General features: G+C 37.9%; 1 protein-coding gene across 1 annotated transcript in view; it reads right to left on the bottom strand.

The window, feature by feature from the left end:
* Positions 1-7,554: 7,554 nt before the first annotated feature.
* The window catches only part of SLC25A48 (solute carrier family 25 member 48), a 39,447-nt gene continuing 22,964 nt past the window's right edge, over positions 7,555-24,037 (bottom strand). The window contains exons 4-6 of the mRNA XM_063296467.1: positions 21,929-22,062; positions 8,934-9,060; positions 7,555-8,030 (exon numbers count right to left, since the gene is read on the bottom strand). Coding sequence (XP_063152537.1) covers positions 8,953-9,060; positions 21,929-22,062 — 242 coding nt within the window. The 3' untranslated portion in view covers positions 7,555-8,030; positions 8,934-8,952. The remainder of the gene's footprint in view (positions 8,031-8,933; positions 9,061-21,928; positions 22,063-24,037) is intronic.

A 24,037-nucleotide genomic window follows, 5' to 3' on the forward strand; every position in this document is an offset into this window, starting at 1 on the left:
CTCTGAGTCAGAGCTAGCCATGACATGCTGTGGCCAAACTATTTCAGCTTACAATGAGATAATTCAAAATACTGCAGATAAGATTTTAAAGAAAAATTACATTTTCATAAACCAAAAAGTAGTATTTTTTTTGCAGCTATTATAAAGCAAACTGCAGAGTAATTAATTGACATGGGATATGCATGAAGACTGATATCCAACACTAAATTCCATAACTTGTACAGAGAAAGAAAAAAGATGAAACTTAACACCACACACAGAAAACAAAATAAAACAAACAAACAAAATCTAGCACAAATTTCTGATTATAGAAGGCTCCCTGAAGCAAACTCCTCTGCTTCAATTTCTTGGGCTTCTCTAACTTCTTGGAGAATTCCAGTTCTTCATCCAAGGCTGCTGGGAAGATGGAGGCCCCATTCCTTATCCCACCTTTTTCTAGAAATCTCTTTGCTTTAAGCAGGCCAAAACTTTTCTATATCCAGCAGAGGAAGTTGCCAGGGTAGCTGCCTCTCAGTCATAGGCATATGGATTCAGTAGTGAATCTGGCAGGGTAAGTTGCGGGTCCCTTCAGTTAGGGAAGTACATCTAGTGGGGCCGAGGAAAAGGGCCTTCTCTGTGGTGGCTCCCTCCCTTTGGAACATCATTCCCCTGGAGATAAGGTTGGCCCCCTCCTTGCTCCTTTTCCAGAAGGCCCTAAGGATGTGGTTTTGTCAGCGGGCCTGGGGACTCCAGGTTGTTGCGGAGCCAATCAAGTGGTTGATACGAATATGTTTGCTGCTGCCATGGGGTGAGTATTGTGTTTTTATGGTTTTTAATTCTGAAAACCGCCCAGAGTCACTGTTTGTGAGTTGGGTGGCCTTATAAATTTGTTTAATAAATAATAAATAAATAAATTTCAAATATCAAGAATGAAGAATGGAAATAATTTCCCTGGCCCAAACTGCTGCAGGTTCAGGAGTAACCAAAAGCCTTGCACCTCTATTCCAATTAAAAAAGAGAGAGGAGGAGAAGGGAAAAAAATATTCAATAGCCTGGGACTACTTAGTTAAAACATGAGCCTGAAAAGAGATGTAGCTGATTTAATGATGTTTCAGGTTCATATGGAAGCCTGCAAAAAAAGATACAACTGCTTTAATAAAATCTGTTGAGGTCAGAAGCATTTTTGAGTGATTGTTGACATGTTCACTACCCTATTTTCAAATCATCTTTCCAGTTCTGCTGACACAGTGGGGACACAGAGATCCAGAACTGCTTTAATCTGGCATAGGATACTCATGTAAAAGTTTCCTAACTTTTCTTCTACCCAATAATTCATTTAAACTTCTGTTACCTTTCTGTTCTTTTTTTTCTACAAACAGTAATGCTGTGTTAGGCCACAGGAGGGTACTGCCATGTTGTTATTGTAATTAAGCAACTTTTCAATGCTGCTACAGTAAAAACATGCCTAATTCTTAACAAAAAGCTCCTGATGCCAGACAACAAAGTCTTTATATGAAACAGCTTTGCATAAGCAGCCAAAACTTGTTTATAGTATCTTCCTTTTGTTTCACCATCTGTGTTAAAGGGAATTCTCATTTATCACCTAATTTTCCATTGTTACTGGCATTCATTCATTGTTTTTATTGTCCTAAAACAAAGTATCCTGATGAAATTGCCACATTCTAACAAAGGGTGCTGTAATAGGTGCAAACCAGTAGATCACAGTGTTATGGTTTTAGCACACTTGTTGTTGTTCAGTCGTTAAGTCATAGCTAGCAATTATTCTGCAGTTCGCTTTATAATCACTGAGAAAAAGTTACTACTTTTTTGGTCATAGGAGCTGGAGTTGATCTGTGATTCTTTGTGACAACTAGACCAATCATTAAATCACAAAAAGAAATTCAGAATATTGTAAACAACTATATTCAAGCGATAATACATCTGATAAAGTCAGAAAGTGGATTGGGTAAAGCTTGATGTAGTATGATGGGAGTTACATTATATGAGGTGAGCATGCAATATAAAACATACAAGAAAATGATAACAAGAAAACCCGGGTTGAGGCCCTCTCCTTAAAAACATAAAACACCGCTAACAATTATCCATGCCAGAGCTTCCAGACTAACAGCATGGCCCCAATGCCTGGGGGAAGAGCCAGGATGAGTGAATGATGCACTGAGAAACCAGCTGATCAGCCAGTAGCTGATCAGCAGTGCTGCACCATCTGCTGCACTGCCACTGGTACACTGGGAAGCCTCCTGAATGCCATTCCGAGTCTGGCACCACATCCACCCTCTGCAAGGCTCTCAAGCTGCCACCATGGCCATTTCCCACATCTCACCTGGCTTAATTTGTTCAATGATCCCTTTGTTTTCTTGGCTATCTGTGGTATCCTCAGGACTCTTCTCTGGGGACTTTAGTGCCACCCCAGCAACGTAATTGGGCAGCTCAGGCAGGGATGCTGCTGGGCAACTGTTCCCTTAAGCCCAACTTCAACCAGAATGACTCGCATCTGGTTATCTGTGGAGCAGAGACCCTGAAAGCATGTAACATAAAGAGCCAGCTTGGTGTAGGGGTTAAGGTGCTGGCCAAAATGACTGACTGTCATGATAGATACAGCCAGTCACAAAAGATCCATTTAACAGAAGGCAAACTTTTGAGGTAGCTCCCCATCACCCTCTCTAAGTTTCCAGGATGTTTTCTACCATTAATATTACCCTTCTCTCTCCTTCTCCTTCTCCTTCTCCTTCTCCTTCACCTTCTCTCTCTCTCTCTCTCTGGCAATGGGCGCACTTTCAAACCCAACACTGGGCAGCAGACGCCCACTTTTTTCTTTTCCTAAGAATTTCTCTGAGTGTTATAAGGAGCTCAGCAACTACTGTTTGTATAGTTTTGAAGTAAAAATTATGCTTGAGGTTTGTACTTTGTTTTGCATTATGGTAACTGTTACCTGGAATTTTAGGCTTCATTATTAGCTTTTTAATAAAGGGGATATTACCATTTTAGCATGGCATCCATGCCTTCTTTTGAAGTTCAGGAAATCATATTTTCCTTTTACCCAAAACCATTTCTTTCTTTTATGTGCAAAAACTAGCCTTTAAAGCAACTAAGCAATAGAGAGCATGTTTTGAAAGTCCTTGAATATACTTGCAAGTTTTAAGATGGATACAAATCTGGCTGGGAAAGGGAGTGATGTAACCTGTAAATTTGCCACTTGTGGAATGTTACCTGTACTCAGTGTTTTCTATTGCCCATACCTTATTACATCTGTGGATAGCTGTCCACTGGCCTGGTTTTAGGTGACCTGTACCCCCAGGGAGGGAGGAATTTGGAATTTTACCTATAGGATCACTGTGATGAATATGTTAGGCACCTGATGAATAAAGTTGTTTGGATTCACACTAAGGTGGATTCTAGTCTTGGAGCAGGTCCTGTGAAGGTAACTGGGGCTTGGTCTGGCTTGGTTATCTGGGAGGAGTTTGATCCTGTTTGATGGACAGCATTCTTGCAGCTACATGAGGGTGGTCTCATCTCTTAAGGAGGCAATGGTTCATCCCCTCCTCAAGAGGCCATTGTTAAACCCAACTGTTCTGGACAACTTTCATCCAGTCTCTAAACTTCCTTTTGTGGAAAGGTGGTTGTGCAGCAACTCCACAGGACTCAAGAAGAAACGAATTATCTGGACCCTGTTCAGTCAGAATTCATACATGGTTATGGGACCAAGACAGCATTGATTGCATTTCTAGATGACCTCTAGTGGGAACGGGATGGGGGTGGTTCATCCATCTTTGCTCTAGGGGTTTCCCTTGACATTAAGTCCAGTCGTGTCCAACTCTAGGGGGCGGTGCTCATCTCCGTTTCAAAGCCGAAGAGCCAGTGTTTGTCCGTAGACACTTCCATGATCATGTGGCCAGCATGACTACACGGAATGCCATTACCTGCCCGCTGAAGTGGTACCTATTAATCTACTCACATTTGCATGTTTTTGAACTGCTAGGTTGGCAGGAGCTGGGACTAGCAACGGGAGCTCACCCCGTCATGCGGATTCGAACCGCCAACCTTCCGATCGGCAAGCTCAGCAGCTCAGCGGTTTAACCCGCAGCGCTTGCTCTACTTGACCTGTTAACAGCTTTCAATATCTTCTGAACAGGTTTTAGGGGTTGGGAGTGGGTGGCGCTGTGTTGTGCTGGTTCTCTTCCTTCTTCTGGGGCTGATTCCAGTTGGTGTTGTTTGGGAGGCAGAGGTTCAGCCCATGTCCCCTGCTCTGTGCAGTGCTGCAGGGTTCACTCCTCTTCTTTTTAACATGAAGCCTCTGAGTGAGGTCATCCAAAGGTTCAGTGTAAAGTATCATTAGAATGCTGATGATACTGAGCTTTCTGTCTCCACCCTGGGTTGTCCAAGTGATGCCACAGAGGTTCTATCTCAGTATCTGGAGGCTGTGGAGGTCTGGATGGGGAACAACAGACTTCAACTCAACCCTAGCAAGGCCAAGTGGCTCAGGGTTTTAGGGCCCCTTAGTTCTGGGCACTTTCCATCTTTAGTTCTGGATGGGGTTGGGGTTGCAATACTCCAGATGGAACCTATGCGCAATTTGGGGCTCCTCCTGGGCTCAGGGCTGCTGCTGAAAGCAGGAGAACTCTTGCACAGCTCTCTGCTCATGGTCACTCATGCCTTGGTCACAAGCTTGCCAACAGTCACATTAATGTCAGATTAATAAGTGATCTCTTCAAAAGACAGATGAGAGCAAAGTTTTATTTTTATAGTAAGTTATTTGAAAGCTTATGAAAAAAAAAGAAAATGTTTTGTAAAGATTATTTATACTGGGGTTGCAAGAAATTTGAAGGGAATTTAACTCATGTTATGGTCATGCTCTTTCTTATACCTCTTTTAGAGTAAGGTTATACAATACATTGACAGAATTATTGAGAAAAGTCTGGTTTTTAAAGACATGTATATTGTATTGAATTATATACTGACTACTTGGAATTTAACACGTTCAGAAGAAAGATGGGGGTTTTGTGCTCTAGTAATAACAAAATAATTCTTAGGAGATGGGGAAATACTATAATTCCAGATATAAAGGATTGGATTTCAGAGCTGTATGACTTAGCAGTTTTTGAGAAAATTATATATTCGGTTAATCAAAAAATGCCACATTCTCTTTCCCTTTGGAAAAAAAATCTTGACAGGCTTGGTCAACATTGAAAGTTCAGAGTTTTTCTTTCCTTTTGTTTTTGTTTATGGTAAATTGTTCATTTTTATATTATGTTTGTTTTTATTAATCCATTTTCAAACAATCTGGTAAAAAAAAAGGAGAAATTGTCCTTATCACTTTCAAAAGAAAGGCTGTTCTTCTATTTAGGGTACAATGGAACCATCAAGCCCCACACAGCTGGGCAAGATCAAAGAAGGAAGAATTACACAGGCTTCTGGAAGGTAATCTTTAATGCTAGTCTTGGGGTACGTACAGAATCTTAGAAAATGCAAGAGGAATGTCCAACCCTCGTGTATAGTGTGGAAGTGATTTGTGAATGAATCAGAGCAGTGCACTTTTGTGTTCATTTGAGGCAAACTTGCCCCCTAGAAGGAATTTATATATGGACAAGGACCTTTGACCCTCTCTCTTATTTATAGGATGCCTCCAAGAAAGAAAGTCATTGTGTGCGTATGTGATAAATAGGCCAGCAGTGGGATCATTTGGAGGTGGTGAAAACAATTTGAGACTGTGGGAACTGTTCTATGTATGGATAAAGGGGAAAGCACGTTAATGAAGACATGTTTTTCTGAAGAAATCTGACTTTCTACAGTATAAGTAGTGTACTGAACATTTGAACTCTGAGGACTTTTCAAATTGGGGAACAAGTGTATTCCCATCCCCTGCTAACAGTTTGCTCTTTAATAAAACCCTCTCTTTGCTAAGCTACATAAACAAAAGTTTATGGGAAAGAGCAAGGTATGCCCTGATTTGTTAACAACAATATGTGCTTATATTGGCTATTCTTTCCTTTTTCACAGCTAATTGTTCATTCAGGTGTGATTTTATGGCCTTCTACTCCTGTGCCACATTTCCTGATTGTCAAAATTCTGATCCCTCCGCTAAGATTTAAACCTAACCACAATCCTTCCCCATTTCTTTCCTTACAAGCAAACTGATGAAATTGGTACTGACTTACCACCTTTGTCCTTAGATTTCTATGACTACATTGTAATGAGAAAGCTGATTTGGGCTATGCTTCCATTACATTTGTGCTTCCCACAAGTGCAAACTAGGCATAGCCCTAAGAAAAAAGTAGCCAAACACGATTCTCACATTTGGTTCATCTGTGGCTCACTTGCAGACAGGAGCCAAACAAGAGACTGCAAGTAGAGATATCCTCATCAGCCACATATGTTGCTGCTGTGTAGTGATTCTATCTTGCATAGCTAAAAGCACTCCCTTCTCACATCTGGTATGCCATACAATATAGTAAATTATGCGTCATGAAATAGAGAAATCAGAGAGGGCAACACCATCGAAAAAAGGAAGAAACTAGTTGAAACTATAGGTGTGATGAAGAACAATCGAAAGCATAAATGGCTTGAAATTGAAAGTTATTCCATTCCTCCTCCTAGTGGAAAACAGGTTCATTTGCTGATACAAAGACACAAAACAGGAAGACAGCGTTGAATCACTTGCTTTTTCCCCTCTTTGATTCTTTTCAGCATGGGTTCAACTGATCACTTACAGAAAACACTAGACATTAATGTTACAGGCAGCTGCTACAGTTGGCACTTTTGAGAAAGTTTGATTATTGGAAAGTTTGGGTCATTGCCAGACAACCAGGTCCTTTGCTTCTGGCTTTATAACTATTGATGTTAGATGAAGAGGATTCGGATCACTAAATTTCATCAGTGCAAATGCCACCTGAGTGCCACTGATTTGGCTTAGAAAGTGAAAGCAGAAGTGAGGTATGCAGGGACCCTGGGAAGAAGCAAAGAAACAAGCATCCATAAAACACCACAGTTCTAAAACCAAAACAGAGGCAACAGAATTCCACAGACTTCAGTAAAGTGAAACTGTAGTCTATGGCATATATGAGGATTGAATGAAAACAATGCCTCAAATGTTGTAAGTTGCCACTTTTTGGGACAGCTAAAATATTTATGCTTTTACTGTTCTTAAATGGCATAGCTTATTTCAACTCTCTTAAATTAGATCTAGTTTTTATAGGTTTTAGATTAACTTTATATGTTATATGCTATCTATGATGGTTCTACTGTTTTATAATATTTTTGGATATTTATGTATTGTGCTGGTTAGTGACAGAAATAATAATAATAATTATTATTATTATTATTATTATAATTATTATTATTATTATTATTTTCCAACAGATGGTAATACTGACATATTAGAAGCTGTGGTGGGTTTTTTAGCAGCTGTCTTTCTCTTCAGTTGGTAGGAAGTTGCTGTAAGAAAAGGCTGCGTTGCAACAGTTCATGAAATGGAAACCTGCAGAGAGTACTCCTCAGTGTGCTTTTAGCAACAACCACGGTTGAATTTTTGACTGCTGAAGGAGTCCTGCCACTTGAAATTCACTGCTGAACACAAATTGTTTATGGTGATGACTCTGTTCACATGAGTACTGTGCATTGCTGGGCCAAAAAATGTAAAGATGGTGAACCACGAAGACTTGATTTGTGTGATTAAGAATGGAATGGATAGCCTGTGATAGCGACAAATAAGTTTTATATGACAAAGTTTGACATACTGCTTAAGGATACTTGGTGGGAAAGGGAAATTGCTATCAAGCTTGGAATTTCACAGGAATAATGTGTGGGTCCCGTTATAGATGTTCTTCAATATTGAAAGGTTTATGCAAGATGGGTTCCTTGCATGTTGATGGCAGAGATGAAAGCTTCAAGAGTTGAAATTTGCTAGCAATGTTTATACTACGAGAATGAATCTAAGAAATTTCTTCACAGCATCAGGACAGCCAACAAAACATGGGCTCATCATTATGACCCAGTAAAGAAGCATCAGACTATGGAATATCATCACAAAGCTTCACCTGCAAAACAATAAAATAAAATAAAATCCCAAACCCAGGCTTCAGCAGAAAAACTCAGGGTTACAGTTTTGTGGACACAGATAGTGTTAATGACATGGAATTTCTTGAATTTAGCACTGTCAGATTAGAGTGCTACATTGCAGCATTCAGCGCTTTGAAACAATGATTAAGCAGAGTTGGGAAGTGCAAGAAAGAGCTTTTTGTTGCACTCTGACAATGCTAGGCCTTATACCTCATGAGCCATCAAGGGGGCAATTGCAAAGTTGGATCTCACCATCTTACCCCCTCCACCATACAGTCCAGATTTAGCACCATGTAACTTCCACCCTTTTCCCCAAATTAAAGGAATGGTGGGCATCTGTTTGCCTCAAGAGATGGAAAGTACTGTCAGGATCTGGTTGAAGAGACAAAGTGTGGAGGGTTTTGTTTTCTTTTTTTGTGACAGCTTTAAGACGCTTGTCCATTGGTGGCAGAAGTGTATAGCAAATGGTGGTAATTACATGGAGAAATAAATACTGGTAGGAAAAGGGCTCATTTCAGAGATTATTTTCCTGTTTCATTAATTACAATATCACAATTTAAACTAAAGTTATGAAAGTAGAGGCATTGCTTTTCATTTAACCTTCATACATTCCTCCTTTTTTAATTTTTAATTTTCTTTTTTTGAGTAGGGGCACCTAGAAGTAACTCTAGTTAAATTACTTTTGTATAGTTTTTTCCCCTAAAAAATTACAGCATTTCAAACAATTTTCTAGAAAAGTTTTTAAAAAGTGCCAAAAGCATGGCTTGGGCAATGCAAAACAACTGGATACTCTCCATGATATCTACCCCATCGTTCATCTTTTTCAGATGATTTTACTGATGGAGCAGATTTGGAAGTGCTCACCATTTTGTGAAACTGACCTGGAATTCAAGGATTTGTCTATGCTTTTTTTCTTAGGGCTTTGAGTGACAGTTCATATCCAAGGAATGTGGCAGCACACACAGGGAATCCTCTCACTGTATTCACTGTAAGACCCCTGAAGAAGACCTGATTATAAGAAGAAAGAAAAGGTTACTCCCACCAGAGCCTGTCACATATTTTGTGAAGAAAAAATCTGAACAGGAAAGTAAAATCAGATATTGAGAAATGCCTGTTTTGTCATCATTGTTTTATAAGAAACACAAAGACTGGGCCCAGCTAATGATTTCTCACAAGTTTCTCCATTATATGTATTAACATTAAATCCCTGTCTTTTTAACATCCAATATTACAATTACGAGGGGAAAATATGCAACCTATAACTGTACACACAGGATACAAGGAAAACCAGTTGGTAAATTCTGTGCCTTAGAACTATATCAGGATCAAAGGTTCCCACAACAGGGCTTCCAACTGCTCAAACATTCCAAGGATCTGAAGATACTGTAGGTACATGACTGTTTGTCCGGTACTGCAAATGGAATTACAGGCTTGATGGTACCTTTCCTCCTATACTCACCTATACCCTGCCATTTATAAACTGCAGTTGCAGACTATCCTGTTGTTCCAGCCTTCCAGGTTTTCTCAATATATGACAGCCCATGCCAGTTGTCTTCAGGCTTAGAAGTTGTTGTCTGAGCACTATTCAGATTTCTTAAAATTCAGTCTCCTTAAAACACTTCCCTATCAGTGTTTTGTGCCATTTCAGGATCGGCTTCAGACCCCAAGCCAGATGCAGAATCAATTTATTTCTGCTTCAGTTCCAGTTTACTGCAGCAAATCTGTAATTTCCTTTCAAATCACTGTGACTCTGCAGACCTTGTAATTTGGTTTTCCATTGGTGTGAATTCTTGCCATAACTTGTTTCCCAGGTACTGAGCCTTACTTTTTTTTTTCTTCCTTTCCTCTTACGCTCACCATGGTTCAACATCCTGTTCTTCTTTTTCTTCCCAGAAATATAGTAATTCCAGTAGTAACATATGCCATGTAGTAACATATGCCATGGTCAGAATTATTGGGGAAAAGAGTTGGCTTCAAAATTACTGTTACACTAATATTCCCTTTTCTCAACTCACAGAGCTTTAAATGTAAAAGAGGAAAGGTGTCAAAATTTCTGGGAAGCTTTGGAAAATTCCAGTGTTTGTAAAAATGTAAATAATTTTCATTCACGTCAGATCTATCATAGTAACTTCTCCATTTGTTTACAAGCCAACAAGCAAATGTAGATATATATATGTATTGAGAAATGGAGATTTTAGAGATATATATGTATTGAGAAATGGGGATTTGGGGGAGGGATACAAACTATTTTATTTGCTGTTAGTTTGGAGTGGAGGTTTGGGGATTTCTGTTATACCACAACTGGATTAATTGTGATCAGAGTGACTGATACGCTTTGTACATTCCTATCAATCAACTGGAGGAAAAGAGAGTGAGCACTGATCCATGAAGCTGTTTCCTGAATATTTTCTTTGCTTCCAGGATGGAAGAAGATGAGTGTGGATCAGATGAAAATACTTTGTGGGAAACCCTGGTGAGGAAGTGATGTTGAAGACAGAGAAGAAGGAGCTGATGTTACTCGTCTGCCTGTTCCTTAGAGCACTACAGCTGCAATTTTAAAGGTGATGGAAAGAAGACTACTGTGTGTACTCCATACAGAGTAGCCTTCATCAATTTATATGGGCTTCATCCCACGCCATCTTTGAGGGAAGCAATCATAAGCATTCTGGGCTTAGAAGGGGAGGCACATCAGTCTTCCAGATGGCACTCCAGTGCACAAAGCCTGAAATCTTCTAAAATTTATAATCATACCTATAAGATAAAAGTTGAGTTTAGAACTCACAAGCAGACTCCTTTCTCTGAAGAAAAGTTAGTTATGGAGACTAGGAGTAGGTGAGGAAAAAAGACTAATTCTAGTTCATCAGAAAAAATAAGGAAATATTCTGCAGAGAAAAGATATTCAGTACTTCATCTGCCTGCCACCATTTTTATTCAGTTTATATGTCTCTGCACCAGATTGTGCATACAAAAATATGTTTTTCCCTTCATTTTCCCAGCTTATACTGAATTTCTATAGGAGAATACAACAGTCAGCAGTTTCAAATGCTATATTAGAAGCAATTACATTGTGAGGCTTTTAGCAAGAGAATTATGGAAGTCCAATAACTCATTTCAAACTACTTAAAGATAGCCAGGCTGTGGTTATCTGTTCTTTGATAACCTCCACGTTGGACTTCTGTTACTCTGGATATGGGCTGCTTTTGAAGATTGTTTAAAAAGACTAGTTAAACTGAAATAGTAACTTTCTAAAGGGTTGGCTAGGATCAATCAAATGATTCACTAGTTGATAATCTCTTAAGCAACTAAGGAAAACTGGATGTTCTGTTTTAGAACAGAATTCAAAGGGCTTGTTTTAAATCTATAAAGCCCTGTATAGCTTTAACTAGATATCTCAATACTGACATCATGGTGGAAAGTCCTTCTTCAAGATACTCTCCTTTGAGGTGGTGGAGGTCATGGTGAGGACCTTTTCAGTTACTGCATTCTGATTATGGAACTCTCTCTCTAGAAGGAACCAATGCACATCCAATCATGCTATTCCAGCATCAAGGAAACACACTCAGAAACTTGAATACATTGTCTCATGTTATTTTTAGTCTGTAGTGCCGCTTTATACATTATTTTATGAGTATAGTATTTTTTACTGTTTATATAACTAACTTGATTTTAAATTGAAGGTTATATTCATGTCATATTTCCTTACAGATCAGAATAGCTAAATTAGTCTCCAGCAGAAAGTAATCAACTGCTTTTCCTCTTATGCATCAATGTGGATTTCACACCCTGACTTTTGAGAGTAATATATGGAGCAGAGTTCTAACAGTAAAGGAATTGGAGAAATATATTATTGCGCAACAATTTGTAAATTCAAGACCAGGTTGATTCTAAGAATATTCTATTTTACTATTGTGAAAATGCAAAAGAGATGACTTATTTTTGTTCTACAAGCTATCACTACAGTCATTTGATTGATCCTGCACCCATAATATCCTATCCTCTCAATAGACAGAAGGAAACTGCCTCTTTCCCATTTCCCTACCCTGGTTATGTTCCTATGAGGATCTCATGTATATGATGCAGACAGGTAGTTGAGCCCAAAACGGCTTAGATTTTCTTTCTTGGCATTAGTGTTGGGAAGAAAAATTGTTTGCTGATCTAATCTCAAAAGTAATGGGAGGGAAATCCCCCATCACTAATTACTGATTAAAAAATGAAAGGGAAAGCAGAACACATCAGCAAATTACTTCCTCTGGTTTTAGTCTAAAACTTCCTTTAGATTAGGGGTGGGGATTTTTTTTGGTGAGGGCCACACTCAACACACTAGTTGAGCAAAGAGCAGGACCACAGATGTGAGAGAGGCCAGAATCTTTACAGGTATGTCAGGAGAGTTGTTGTTTTAAGTGATTTTCTTTTAAAAATATGCTTAGGGCCTACTTTTGAGTGTTTCTTCTGTGTATTGGGGGGGGGGGTAATTTTCTGCCTCAAAATTGTAAGAAGTGTCTCCATGTCTCTGATTTTCAGTAGCAACTGTAATTGTCCAAAGGCAGTGAGCTCCTGAAGGGCATGGTTGGGAGAAGGAGGATAAAAACGAGAAGCAGTCTGCCCTAAGCCATAGGATGGAGCAAGGTATAAATCAGATGTAGAGATAACGTTGGAAGTAACTCTAAACCACATCATAAATACCATTGTTGTGGCTTGTATGATGAATGACTGAAAACAAAATATGAGACAGAAAGCAATATTTTGCCCTCACTAAGGTTCAGATTGAAACCATGATGCCTCAAAGTGATCAGTCAGAGTGAGATTAATACCCTTGTCTTCCATATCCAAGTCCAGTCACCTGTACTAACTCTCCCCCCACTTTTTTTTTTGCGCTATGGGAGTTCAAGAAGGACGCAGGTATATTTTAACACGCATACCAACTTTACCCAGCATAGTGATTTCCACCTCCGTCGTAGAATTCCAAGGTAAGCGTGCAGGAAAGGATTTCTGGAATGCTTAGTCCAAAATATCTGGAAGGCCCTTGATTAGTGAAGATATTCCATTCATCCATCCAAAGTTAAACTTAACTAAATCCACTGACTGCCAAACAGGTACAATCATATTATTTTAGACAAACAGCCTGTCATATTCCATATTAGCAGGGAAATGGCATTCTTCCATTGACAATAAGATGAAACCCTGTGAATGCCTGCAGGGAGTGAGAAGCTGGCTTTAGAAATGCCCATGAAGATATAATAGCAAGACTGATATACTTAGATTAATATAAGGTGATGACTGAGACAAGCACTGAGACATTCTATGTAAATTTATATTGATACTCAGTATGTCTGTTGAACCAGATACTATGCTTGCAGAAAAACAAGTGTGGAGGTGTGACAGTATAAATGTCTGAGCTGTATTTTGAATTATAAATGGGTTCATAGCAAGATTGAACAGATGGAACAGGACTGAACAGAACAAGAATAGCTTTTTGAAAAATAAGTCAATTTATTTGCTTTTGGGACTTAAGACTGGAACGTCATTGATGGATTGTACAATGTTAGGTCTTGCCAGTTATTTTAAATGAAGTAGAAGCATGGAGAGTGATCCAGATGACATCAGCAGAATAGAAGCCATGGATTATAGATGATTATTTAAAATATCATGAGTTGAATGTGTATAAAATGAGGCACTACCTTTAAAAAATGGGCAAAGAAAATCTAACTTATGAATACCATAAAAAAAAGGAAACTGGGATATTTAGGTCTCTTGATTTGTTGTTTATTTGTTCAGTCACTTCCGACTCTTTGTAACTTCATGGACCAGCCCATGCCGGAGCTTCCTGTTGGTCGTTGCCACCCCCAGCTCCCCCAAGGTCAAGTCCGTCACCTCTAGGATATCATCCATCCATCTTGTCCTTGGTCAGCCCCTCTTCCTTTTGCCTTCCACTTTCCCCAGCATCAGCATCCTTTCCAGGGTATCCTGTCTTCTCATTATGTGGCCAAAGTACTTCAGTTTTGCCTTTAATATCATTCCCTCAAGTGAGCAGTCTGGCTTTATTTCCTGGAGTATGAACTGGTTTGATCTTCTTGCAGTCCAGGGCACTCTCAGGATTTTCCTCCAACACCACAGTTCAAAAGCATCTATCTTCCTTCTCTCAGCCTTCCTTATGGTCCAGATCTCACAGTCATATGTTACTATGGGGAATACCATTGCTTTAACTATGTGGACCTTTGTTGTCAGTGTGATGTCTCTGCTCTTAACTATATTATCGAGATTTGTCATTGCTCTCCTCCCAATAATTAAACGTCTTCTGATTTCTTGGCTACAGTCAGCATCTGCAGTAATCTTTGCGCCTAGAAATACAAAGTCTGTCACTGCCTCTACGTTTTCTCCCTCTATTTGCCAGTTATCAATCAAGCTGGTTGCCATAATCTTGGTTTTTTTGAGGTTTAACTGTAACCCAGCTTTTGCACTTTCTTCTTTCACCTTCGTCATAAGGGTCCTCAGTTCCTCTTCACTTTCAGCCATCAAAGTGGTATCATCTGCATATCTGAGATTGTTAATGTTTCTTCCAGCAATTTTAACCCCAGCCTTGGATTCCTCAAGCCCAGCATGTTGCATGATGTCTTCTGCATACAAGTTGAATAGATAGGGTGAGAGTATACAACTCTGCCATACTCCTTTCCCAATCTTAAACCAGTCCGTTGTTCCGTGGTCTGTTCTTACTGTTGCTACTTGGTCATTATACAGATTCCTCAGGAGGCAGACAAGATGACTTGGTATCCCCATACCACCAAGAACTTGCCACAATTTGTTATGGTCCACACAGTCAAAGGCTTTAGAATAGTCAATAAAACAGAAATAGATGTTTTGGAGGACACATGATATGCAGTGAGAAATATCAACAACTTCAATTAATTATACAAGGAAAGAGTCAAGGGAGCACTGGAAAATGATATATATCCTGACAGAAAAGTCAATGTTCATATTTCGGCAAAAAAGATTCTTATTTCTGACAGTAACATTAAAAGACCAAATAGCATTAATGGTCACCAAACTCGAGCAGAAGACACCAGAAGAAGTCGGTGTGCATTGTACTCTACAAATTTAGGCTAAATTAAACAAGCCTATGAATTTAGCACTGTGATAAGAGTAGTATTAAAATGGTCTTTCATCAGTTATCAACATATAAAACCATGATGAAGAATAATAAGCTACTCTCAGGACACAAATAAAGGCCTCTGAAGAGGCTCCACATTGGATATTTTGGATTTCCTCCTCTGAGCTTAGAGTATCGAACAAGAGGGACCATTGCAAAATAGTATTGATCATTATTCCCATTTCATTGATAGCTAGTTTACAAGTAGAGAGCAAACCTATATCAATCCAAGTTTGTAACTTGGGGTAGTGCAGTCTTTCCAGAATAACAGAGTAGATTTTTTTTTTTGCTATGTCCCATAAGCAATTTCAGTGTTTTGACAAACAGCAAATTTTTGGTATGGTGTTCAAAATCACATTCACATCTTTAAATCATATATAGTTAAAATTACATCAACAAATTTGTGAATATTAACCAAGATGGGATGGAAAGGCCATGTTATATGTGTAAGTATTCCCTCTATCAGTTTACACTGGCAATTTGAAGAGACTGACCATGAAAAAATATTTTTCTGAATCAATCTAATCTTAAAATTGTAAGAAACATACCTAAAATTGTTTAAGGCACTTAACCATTGATTTGTCTATATGGGATATTCCAATTCTTTATTTCAAAATTCTTGTAAATGCTGTAACTGCTATCCTCTTTAAAAATATTTTTTGATTCTACGTGTTATACACACACGCACACATGCACACAAAACAAAACAAAACTAGCAGGGTTAGTGCTAATGTGTCTGGACTAAGTTATGAAGTTAAATTGTATTTAATTGTATTTAATTTAAATACAATTAAAATGTCATACTGCATTTTTAGACAATTCAAATCTCATTTGCAATAACTCAGAGGTTTTAAAAAATTGATTAGCAATTCACTAATAAAAGTATTCATACTCTTATTTACCCATTAATTAAAAAAAAGGCAGAACAATTCTATACATAGTAACAATAGTAAGCCCCACTGAGATCAGGGATGCTTTATTTAAGTCAGTAGTACTTAATTTTGCTCCTGGAGGAAAACTTTCTTACATAGAAAACTTACAAAAACTTTCTCTGTAAGAAAGTTTTTCTCCAGGAGCAAAATTAAGTACTATTGATTTAAATAAAGCATCCCTGATCTAAGTGGGGCTTACTATTGTTACTATGTATAGAATTGTTCTGCTTTTTTTAAATTAACGACACATAAATCTTCACTCAATTTTGAACAACCACCACATTTTGTTATTCTATGTCAATTCAGAACAAAAATTTCTGATAGATAGATGGACATCACCTCCTTCATAAGGCTTTCAAGTGACAAATGAAAGTAAATTTTTACTGCTAGTAGAGCTACCAGCTCAAGGCTAAAAAAAAATGCAGATTACTAAGGAGTTTTCTATCCCTTTGCTGCCATCTAGTGGTCATCCTGTCCAGATGAGGTAGCCTTAACAGCTGCAAACCACGGTATGGGAAAGTCCATAGTAGGCTGCAACCATCCTTCTGCAGTGCAAATAACAGCAGCAGCAGCAGCAGCAGCAGCAGCAGCAACAACATCTGGCTTCAGGTATATTCTTTGCCAAATGAAATGCAACTCTCTCTCTTTCCCTGTGTGTGTATACACACACACACTAACACAGAATGCATATATTTTTCTGCTGAGGCACCCACCATGTGAAACATCATCCCCTCAGACCTTAGATTGGCCCCAGCCCTCCTAGCCTTTAGGAAGGCCCTGAAGACATAGCCCTGCCACCGTGCCTGGGGGTCTGGCAATGGTGGGGAGCCGATTTAGGATGAATTTTGCAGTTGATCATGATTTTCTGTTTTAAGTTGATTATGGATGGGTTTTATATGTTTGTATACTGGTTTTTTAACTTGTTTTTATTGGATTGTTTTTACCTGTTGTGAGCTGCCAAGAGTCCCTTAAAAGAGATGGGTGGCCATACAAATCGAAATAATAGTAATAATAATAATAATTTCTCTTTCTCCTAAAGAATACTCAGGTCAATTCAAGCTTTATCTCAAAGTTTAACAATTGTCCCAATACTGCTGTAATACACACACACACACACACACACACACACACACACACACACACACAGAGTATATGATTCAGTGCAAAGCTGTTTTGTGTAAACTACATGTGAGATTAAATAATTCTATTTTTAAGCTATTTTGACAATTCTATTGTTATAGTTCCTAATGCAGCAATAATTATGGGAAATACTTTTGCCAGTTTATTCCACAATCTCTGTATTTCAGTTAAGTCCCAATAGTTTATAATCTTTTCCAGTTCCTTTGGAGCTATTCTGCTGTCATTTGGTGTTGCCACATCTATAAGTAAAAAATTGCTTTTCTTTAATACTGTGGTGTTCAGCACTTTGCGTTCTATATATTGGTCTTTCTGAATTCAGAAGTCCCATGAAATGTTTACATGGTCATTTTGGAGTAGATTTTCAACATTATGGTTGTACCAATATTTTGGGGCAATAGATTCATTCTTTGTAAATGAATTCCAAAGTACCTTCATATCTTGTTTTATAATCTGGGCAATTTTTGCTATAGACACTTATTAGTCTGATGGATGGATGGATGGATGGATGGATGATCTATATTTGCTGTAGTTTTCTTTAAAAAAAATATTTTAAAAAAAATTATATGTTTGTTGCTAGTGGTTTTTCTTCTGCTGCAAATATTAATTATTCTGTTTCCTTGGTAGATCCAATCTGAAACTCTTGCTGAGTTTTATTACTTTTCATCTTGCCTTAATTTTTTTCAGATATTGACCATGCAGGGGGTTTGGTTTTGAAGTTTTCATTTGCTGTTCTAACTGTTTAGTATGTCACCTTTGAACCTGTCACATGCAGAATGTTTTCCTTGCAGGCTATTATTAACATTCTCTCTTCATTTTTATCTGACCATTTAGATCTCTGATGTTACCCTCCACTGACTATTTCTCTTTCAACAAACCACGACCACCTGTTTTCCTTAGTAAATACACATGAATAATGTTATTTGTTAATAGAATTCATGCTGTAGTGCAATCTAAAGCATCTACTTCTGCTTGTATCCAGTCAACAATGCCAGCTCTATAGCATATTGCAGGACAGTCCAAGTATTAATGGCATTGTGTGATTACCATTCAACTTCGATTTTAAAACTTTTCTAAGCCATTTAACATATTTAAGCTGGTTTTCTTTTTCATTTAGACATACAAGATATTGTTTGCTTCTAAAGCACCCAAATGCTTGTAATTTTCCTCCATTGTCAGTTATTATATCCCTAGTCAATGCCATTTGAATATTCATTTTTTCCTTTTTTTATTGCTAGTGTTGTTCACTTGTCCAATTCAAATTCCATTTTGTTGTCATCACCAAATATGCAAACTGTATTTAAAAGTGATTGTATCTCTCTAGATGATTTTGCATATAGGTTCAAATCATTTGATGGAGCAAATGAGAAACTTTTCTTGGATAATACATAGCCCAATGATATGTTTTCAAAATTATCAGTGGAATAAAAACCATATTAAAAAGCAATAGAGAGAAAGAAAAATTCCTCTTCTGATTTTGACTCCTCCAAGTTCTTCTGTTTGCCATCAGTGTTGTTTCCATTTTTTTTACTGCATTATTTAAAAACTTTGTAATTTTCTTATTAATTCCAAATATTAATTAATTCCAAAGTTTTTTATATATTTTAACTATGGAGTAGTAAATCAATGCCCTTTTGTTGTCAATCCAAGCCATATAAAGCTTTGTTTTATGCCTTTTAGAGACTTTTTAAAAATATTCTTTTGTTGATCAAAAATTGGTCCCTTGTACCTCTAGAATTTTTGTTATTCCCTTTTTGCTCTATGGGGTATAATGAATTTGAAATCAGGTGTTTCTAGATGTTACTAGCAATGATTCCTATTAACAGCTTGAATGTTGTAGGCAAATAAGTGATACAGCAAAAATTGTTGGGGCATTTATATAAGGCAGGAAAAGGAAATAGCATAATTGTATATCATATTATTTCAGCACATACACTACAGTTCTTTGCCTTATTAGCTTGGTCTTTTACAATTTCTGCTGTAAGTACAATATTTTCCATTTGTTCAGGTTTTGGTGTATACAGTTTGTGTGTGTGTGTGTGTGTATGTCTGTGTGTATTATGCATGTGGCCATTTCATTGTGTTTTATTTTGTTATCCCAAATCTTTTTCCAAAATCCAATTTTCCTCCTGGTTTTTAGGGGAGTCAGTTGATTTTGTGATTTTGGTTAAGATGATGTTGATTTATTTGAAATTGTCTATTTTACTGGGATCGCTTGATTCTACTTACATATCATTTAATTTTCTTTCAAGTTGCCACACTCTGTTTTAATTCTTCTGTGAGTTCTGCAATTATTTTGCAGTCCTGGTTGTATTACTTTTTTCAAACTTGTTTTTATTTTCTCATTTTTCAATTTCTATTGTTTTAAAAAGGGACGCGGTGGCGCTGCGGGTTAAACCGCTGAGCTGTCGATCGGAAGGTCGGTGGTTCGAAACCGCGCGGCGGGGTGAGCTCCCGTTGTTAATCCCAGCTCCTGCTCACCTAGCAGTTCGAAAACATGCAAATGTGAGTAGATCAATAGGTACCGCTTCGGCGGGAAGGTAACGGCGTTCCGAGTCGTCATGCTGGCCACATGACCCGGAAGTGTCTATGACAACGCCGGCTCCAAGGCTTAGAAACGGAGATGAGCACCGCCCCCTAGAGTCGGATTCGACTGGACTTTACGTCAAGGGAAACTATTGTTTTAAAGTTTATAGATGGCTAATATCTTTTCAAAATTGATTTATTTTATTTTCCAATTTAATTTTCCACTTTGGCATCTGATTTTTAGTTTGGCAGCTTGCTTTCAATTTGTAACCCAGTTCTATTGTTATTACTTTTGCATGACTATACATGAGCTGATTAGTCACTTTGATTGTTTTTGCATAATTGATGTTTGCATCATGCAGAATTTCATTTAAATGTTTTCTTTGAGTAGATTTCGAAGGAGATAATCTTTGTCTTACAGTTTTTCACATGCATTCCAAAATGTTTTCTCTAAGACATTGTTGATACTCAGACAATTATAGCTCTGTTTCATTATTTTGAATTAACTGCTCACATTTTTCATTGACTGCATCCTAATGGAGTTTATGTTGATCTGTTCTTCTGCTTTTCCAGTTCATTAAGCTCAATGATTGTAAAGTTCTTTTTTCTGAGTCTGAAGTACCTTAGATCATAAGTCACTGCTATTTGATTCCAGAAATTTTGTTTCCAAATTTCATACATTTGTTTCTGGAAAGCACAAGTCAGTGGATTGACTCATAATAGCATTTCATGATTTCTGAAATGATTTTCATTGATTGTCCTTCCAGCTGCTTTGGAATTCCTAGACCCCGGTGCCTGCCTCTAAGAGGAAACCAAGTCCTGTAGCCCTCTTGTCACCTGATCCAATATTGAAATTGGTTTTCTGTTTTTCACCATTTGAAATGGGTTGTGGTGGTGGTGGTGATGATGGTGATTGGTAATGACTGATAATGATTCCTATTTTGCTTTGCTTCAGATGTGTAAGCATTAGGCTTTTGCATATGGCTGGTACAGCTGTATGAAGCTTTGAAAGGGTGTTTTGCTTTGATAAAGGTTGTGAAAATCATGCTTCAGAAGCAGCTTCCCAAAGCAATACCCTGCCCTACCTCCAGTACTGCTTGGAGTTGCTGGGCAAGGATTCAGAGTGATGCACAATACATTCTTGAGAAGAATCATGTTATTTTCAAACTACCAACTATCTCAATGAGCCATAATGCCCATAATACTAATGTACCATTCCCCACCCCTAATTGCTGTAGCTGATTTTATGAGCTAATATATGAAGTTATATTACGTCTTCAGGTAACTGGATTGGGATGACCTTCTTAAGAATTCCAGGAATTGTTCCAACATACAAGGAGGATTGAATCGGAACCATTGATCTACTAATATGCTGTAGGAAAAAGGGGGAATCCAGAAGGGCCAAACCACCTGTGAAGTTCCTGTTGTTTTACTTTTAGTTTCCTATATTTTTGTTGCCAGCTTCCAAATTCATATATTTTTTCTTGAGCTGCAGCAAGAGTATAAAATTTAAACAAATCAGTTGAGTAATATGATATGGCAGTACCGCTCCAACTAAGATAATTAATTAGACGACTTAGCAGTGCTGATTCCATTTAGCTATTTTGTCTCATAGCTGCTGATAGACCTATCCCACAGGTTCTGCTTTATTTATATATCTATTTTTTAAAATTACTGAATTTATGCCCTACCTTTCTATGTATTTGATCATCAAGGAAGCTTACAAGATGTTTAAATATAAACTAAAACAACATTAATAAAATTAAAATCCACATAAAAGTAAAGTACACTTAAATTCCCTTTTGAAAACACCTGAGTAAATAGCCATAATTATATTTTGATCTGAGATATTAACTGGGCATGGTTTTACTGAATTTTTCCCTGTATATCTATATTCATCAGCATCAATTGGTGGGTGGAAGGCAAGCAGATCAGACTTATGAAAGCAGCATTTTTGTATCACTACATGTGCCATGATGTTGCATGCATGCCCAAAGCTTATGGTGTGATGCTGCTTTCGTCATTCTGACCCTACTTGCCCCCCGTCCCCATGTATGCAGCTCTTTAATTGGGACAATTCATTCATATTAAGTTTGTTACCAATAATGAGCTGGTATTCTCAAAGGTTAGTGCTTACTTTTAGACCTTCACAGTGGTAACTTTGACAGATACAGTCGATGACTCCTTTGTATTTGTTTAAAGAAACCCCATCTGCTTGGAGACGACTTTTCACAACATCCATAGGAGTTGCTGTTCCCCAAGATATGATTCCTAGGGAGAAATTGGTAGGCATTAGATAGACAGTACATTTTGAATTCATTTATTAAAAAGAATAGCAGATATCTTTTGGGGTGAAGGAGTTTGAGAAATTCTTATAAATGGGGGATAGGGGACTTCCATTTGTAAAAGCAAAACATTTTGTTTTTGAAGTATTTTTGCTAAGGTGGAGAAGAGTGGCAAAATATTATTACAGGCAGTCCTCACTTAATGATTGCCCTGTTTAGCAATCATTCGAAGTTATGATGACACTGAAAAAGTAACTTTACAACCGGTCCTCACACTTACAACCATTGCAGAGTCCCTGCAGCCACTTGATCACCATTCAGGCACTTCGCAACTGGTGGGCATTTACGACCATTGCAGCATCCCTCAATCATGTGATCGCCATTTGCACGCTTAACAGCTGGCTTCCAACAAGCAGAATCAATGAAGAAGCTGACAGTAAAATCACAAGTCGCAGTCACGTGATGTCTCTCTTCATGACCACAGGTGACTCACTTCATGATTGTGGCAGAAGTGAGGTCTTAAGTCCATTGCGGTCATGTGATACCTTGCTTAACAACTGTGTCGCTTAGCAATAGAGTAGCCAGTCCCAATGGTGATCATTAAGTGAGAGCTACCTGTATAATTAATAGAGGAAGACTTAATTCATACTGAAAATATAGTAAAAAGCTCTCTAGAATCTCATAACAATGCCTCTTTATCAGTAAGACCATCCTTCTTAACTGTGTTTGTTCCAAGTTGTCTATCAGACTATTTTGTATTGGTTGTGTTCTGATGGGACACAACCTGAAATGTTTAAGCATACATTTAGAAGGGCACTTGAAATGTTTAGAGTATTCCAGCCATAGAAAACAATGGGAACTCAGAAGAATCTCTTAATTTCCTTGTTTTTCACAAAAATAGATGCATTGGTAGTCCACATTTACTGGTATCTGGAGCCCACCCTATTAAAAAAAATGGCCAAAGTGATGATTTTGAAAATATTTTTGAAACTATTTTTTAAAACATTCCCATAGGAAATAATGGGGCATTGCTGAAAAAAAAAGCAGAAAAAAATTACTTAATTTAGGTTCTGTTATCAGAAAACTCCTGGAATTCTTACTTCAACAAATACGTCTTTTCAATTTTTCTTTTTAAACCCAGGAGCAGTGGCATCCACAGCAAACTGAAATGGTGCCAGAATGATGACACACATGCGACAATGTCATCATGAAAATGCTCCAACTTACATACTTGCATCAGCGATCAAGACACAAGTATACAAGGGCAGTAGTTGCATACAGTAATGGCGATATGTTATTATTTTGGTGTCCTCACAGTTTGCTGCAGATGCCACATGATAAATATTTTGCCGTTTGCCATCCCTGCTTCCCTGTTCATGTCCATGCCCTAACAAGACAGTCTCAGTCAGCCTGCTTTTCAGTTAGAACCTCCTAGTCTAAAGAGACAGATAGACAAAAATGTGAAACAACAGATGAATTTAATTATCCCCATGACCAATTTTTGTGTAAACTGGGTGGCAAGTAACAGCAAGGATTATTATGCCACCTGTTTGGCAACTAGATATTTTTCACAGCCGGCCTATGGAGAAGAATATAAAAGCAACTGTTGCTTTTTGCTGTGCCTGTTTTTGTTGGCTGAAAAAAAAAAGGCTACTATTGCTTAAGTACATGAATAAAATTAACATTTCTATGGCGGGAAAAGTAATATTTTGCCAGGCTCTGCCAGCACTCCAAAAATTTAACAAAAACCAATGCAAAGCATCTCAACATAGTCATGGTAGTAGTCTTCGAACAATCCCCAATTTTAACCCTAATGAGGCGTAATACTCAGAACTGCCAAAACATTGCTCAAAACAGCTGTTTTGTTCCACTCTTGGAACAAATACAAATGGGTTTTTTTTTTTTAGTTCAAAATGTCCACACAATCATATTTGAGGTCCAAATATTTGAGGTTCAAAAGT

Source organism: Candoia aspera, chromosome 2, assembly GCF_035149785.1.
Source record: "Candoia aspera isolate rCanAsp1 chromosome 2, rCanAsp1.hap2, whole genome shotgun sequence".
Taxonomy (NCBI): Eukaryota; Metazoa; Chordata; class Lepidosauria; order Squamata; family Boidae; genus Candoia; species Candoia aspera.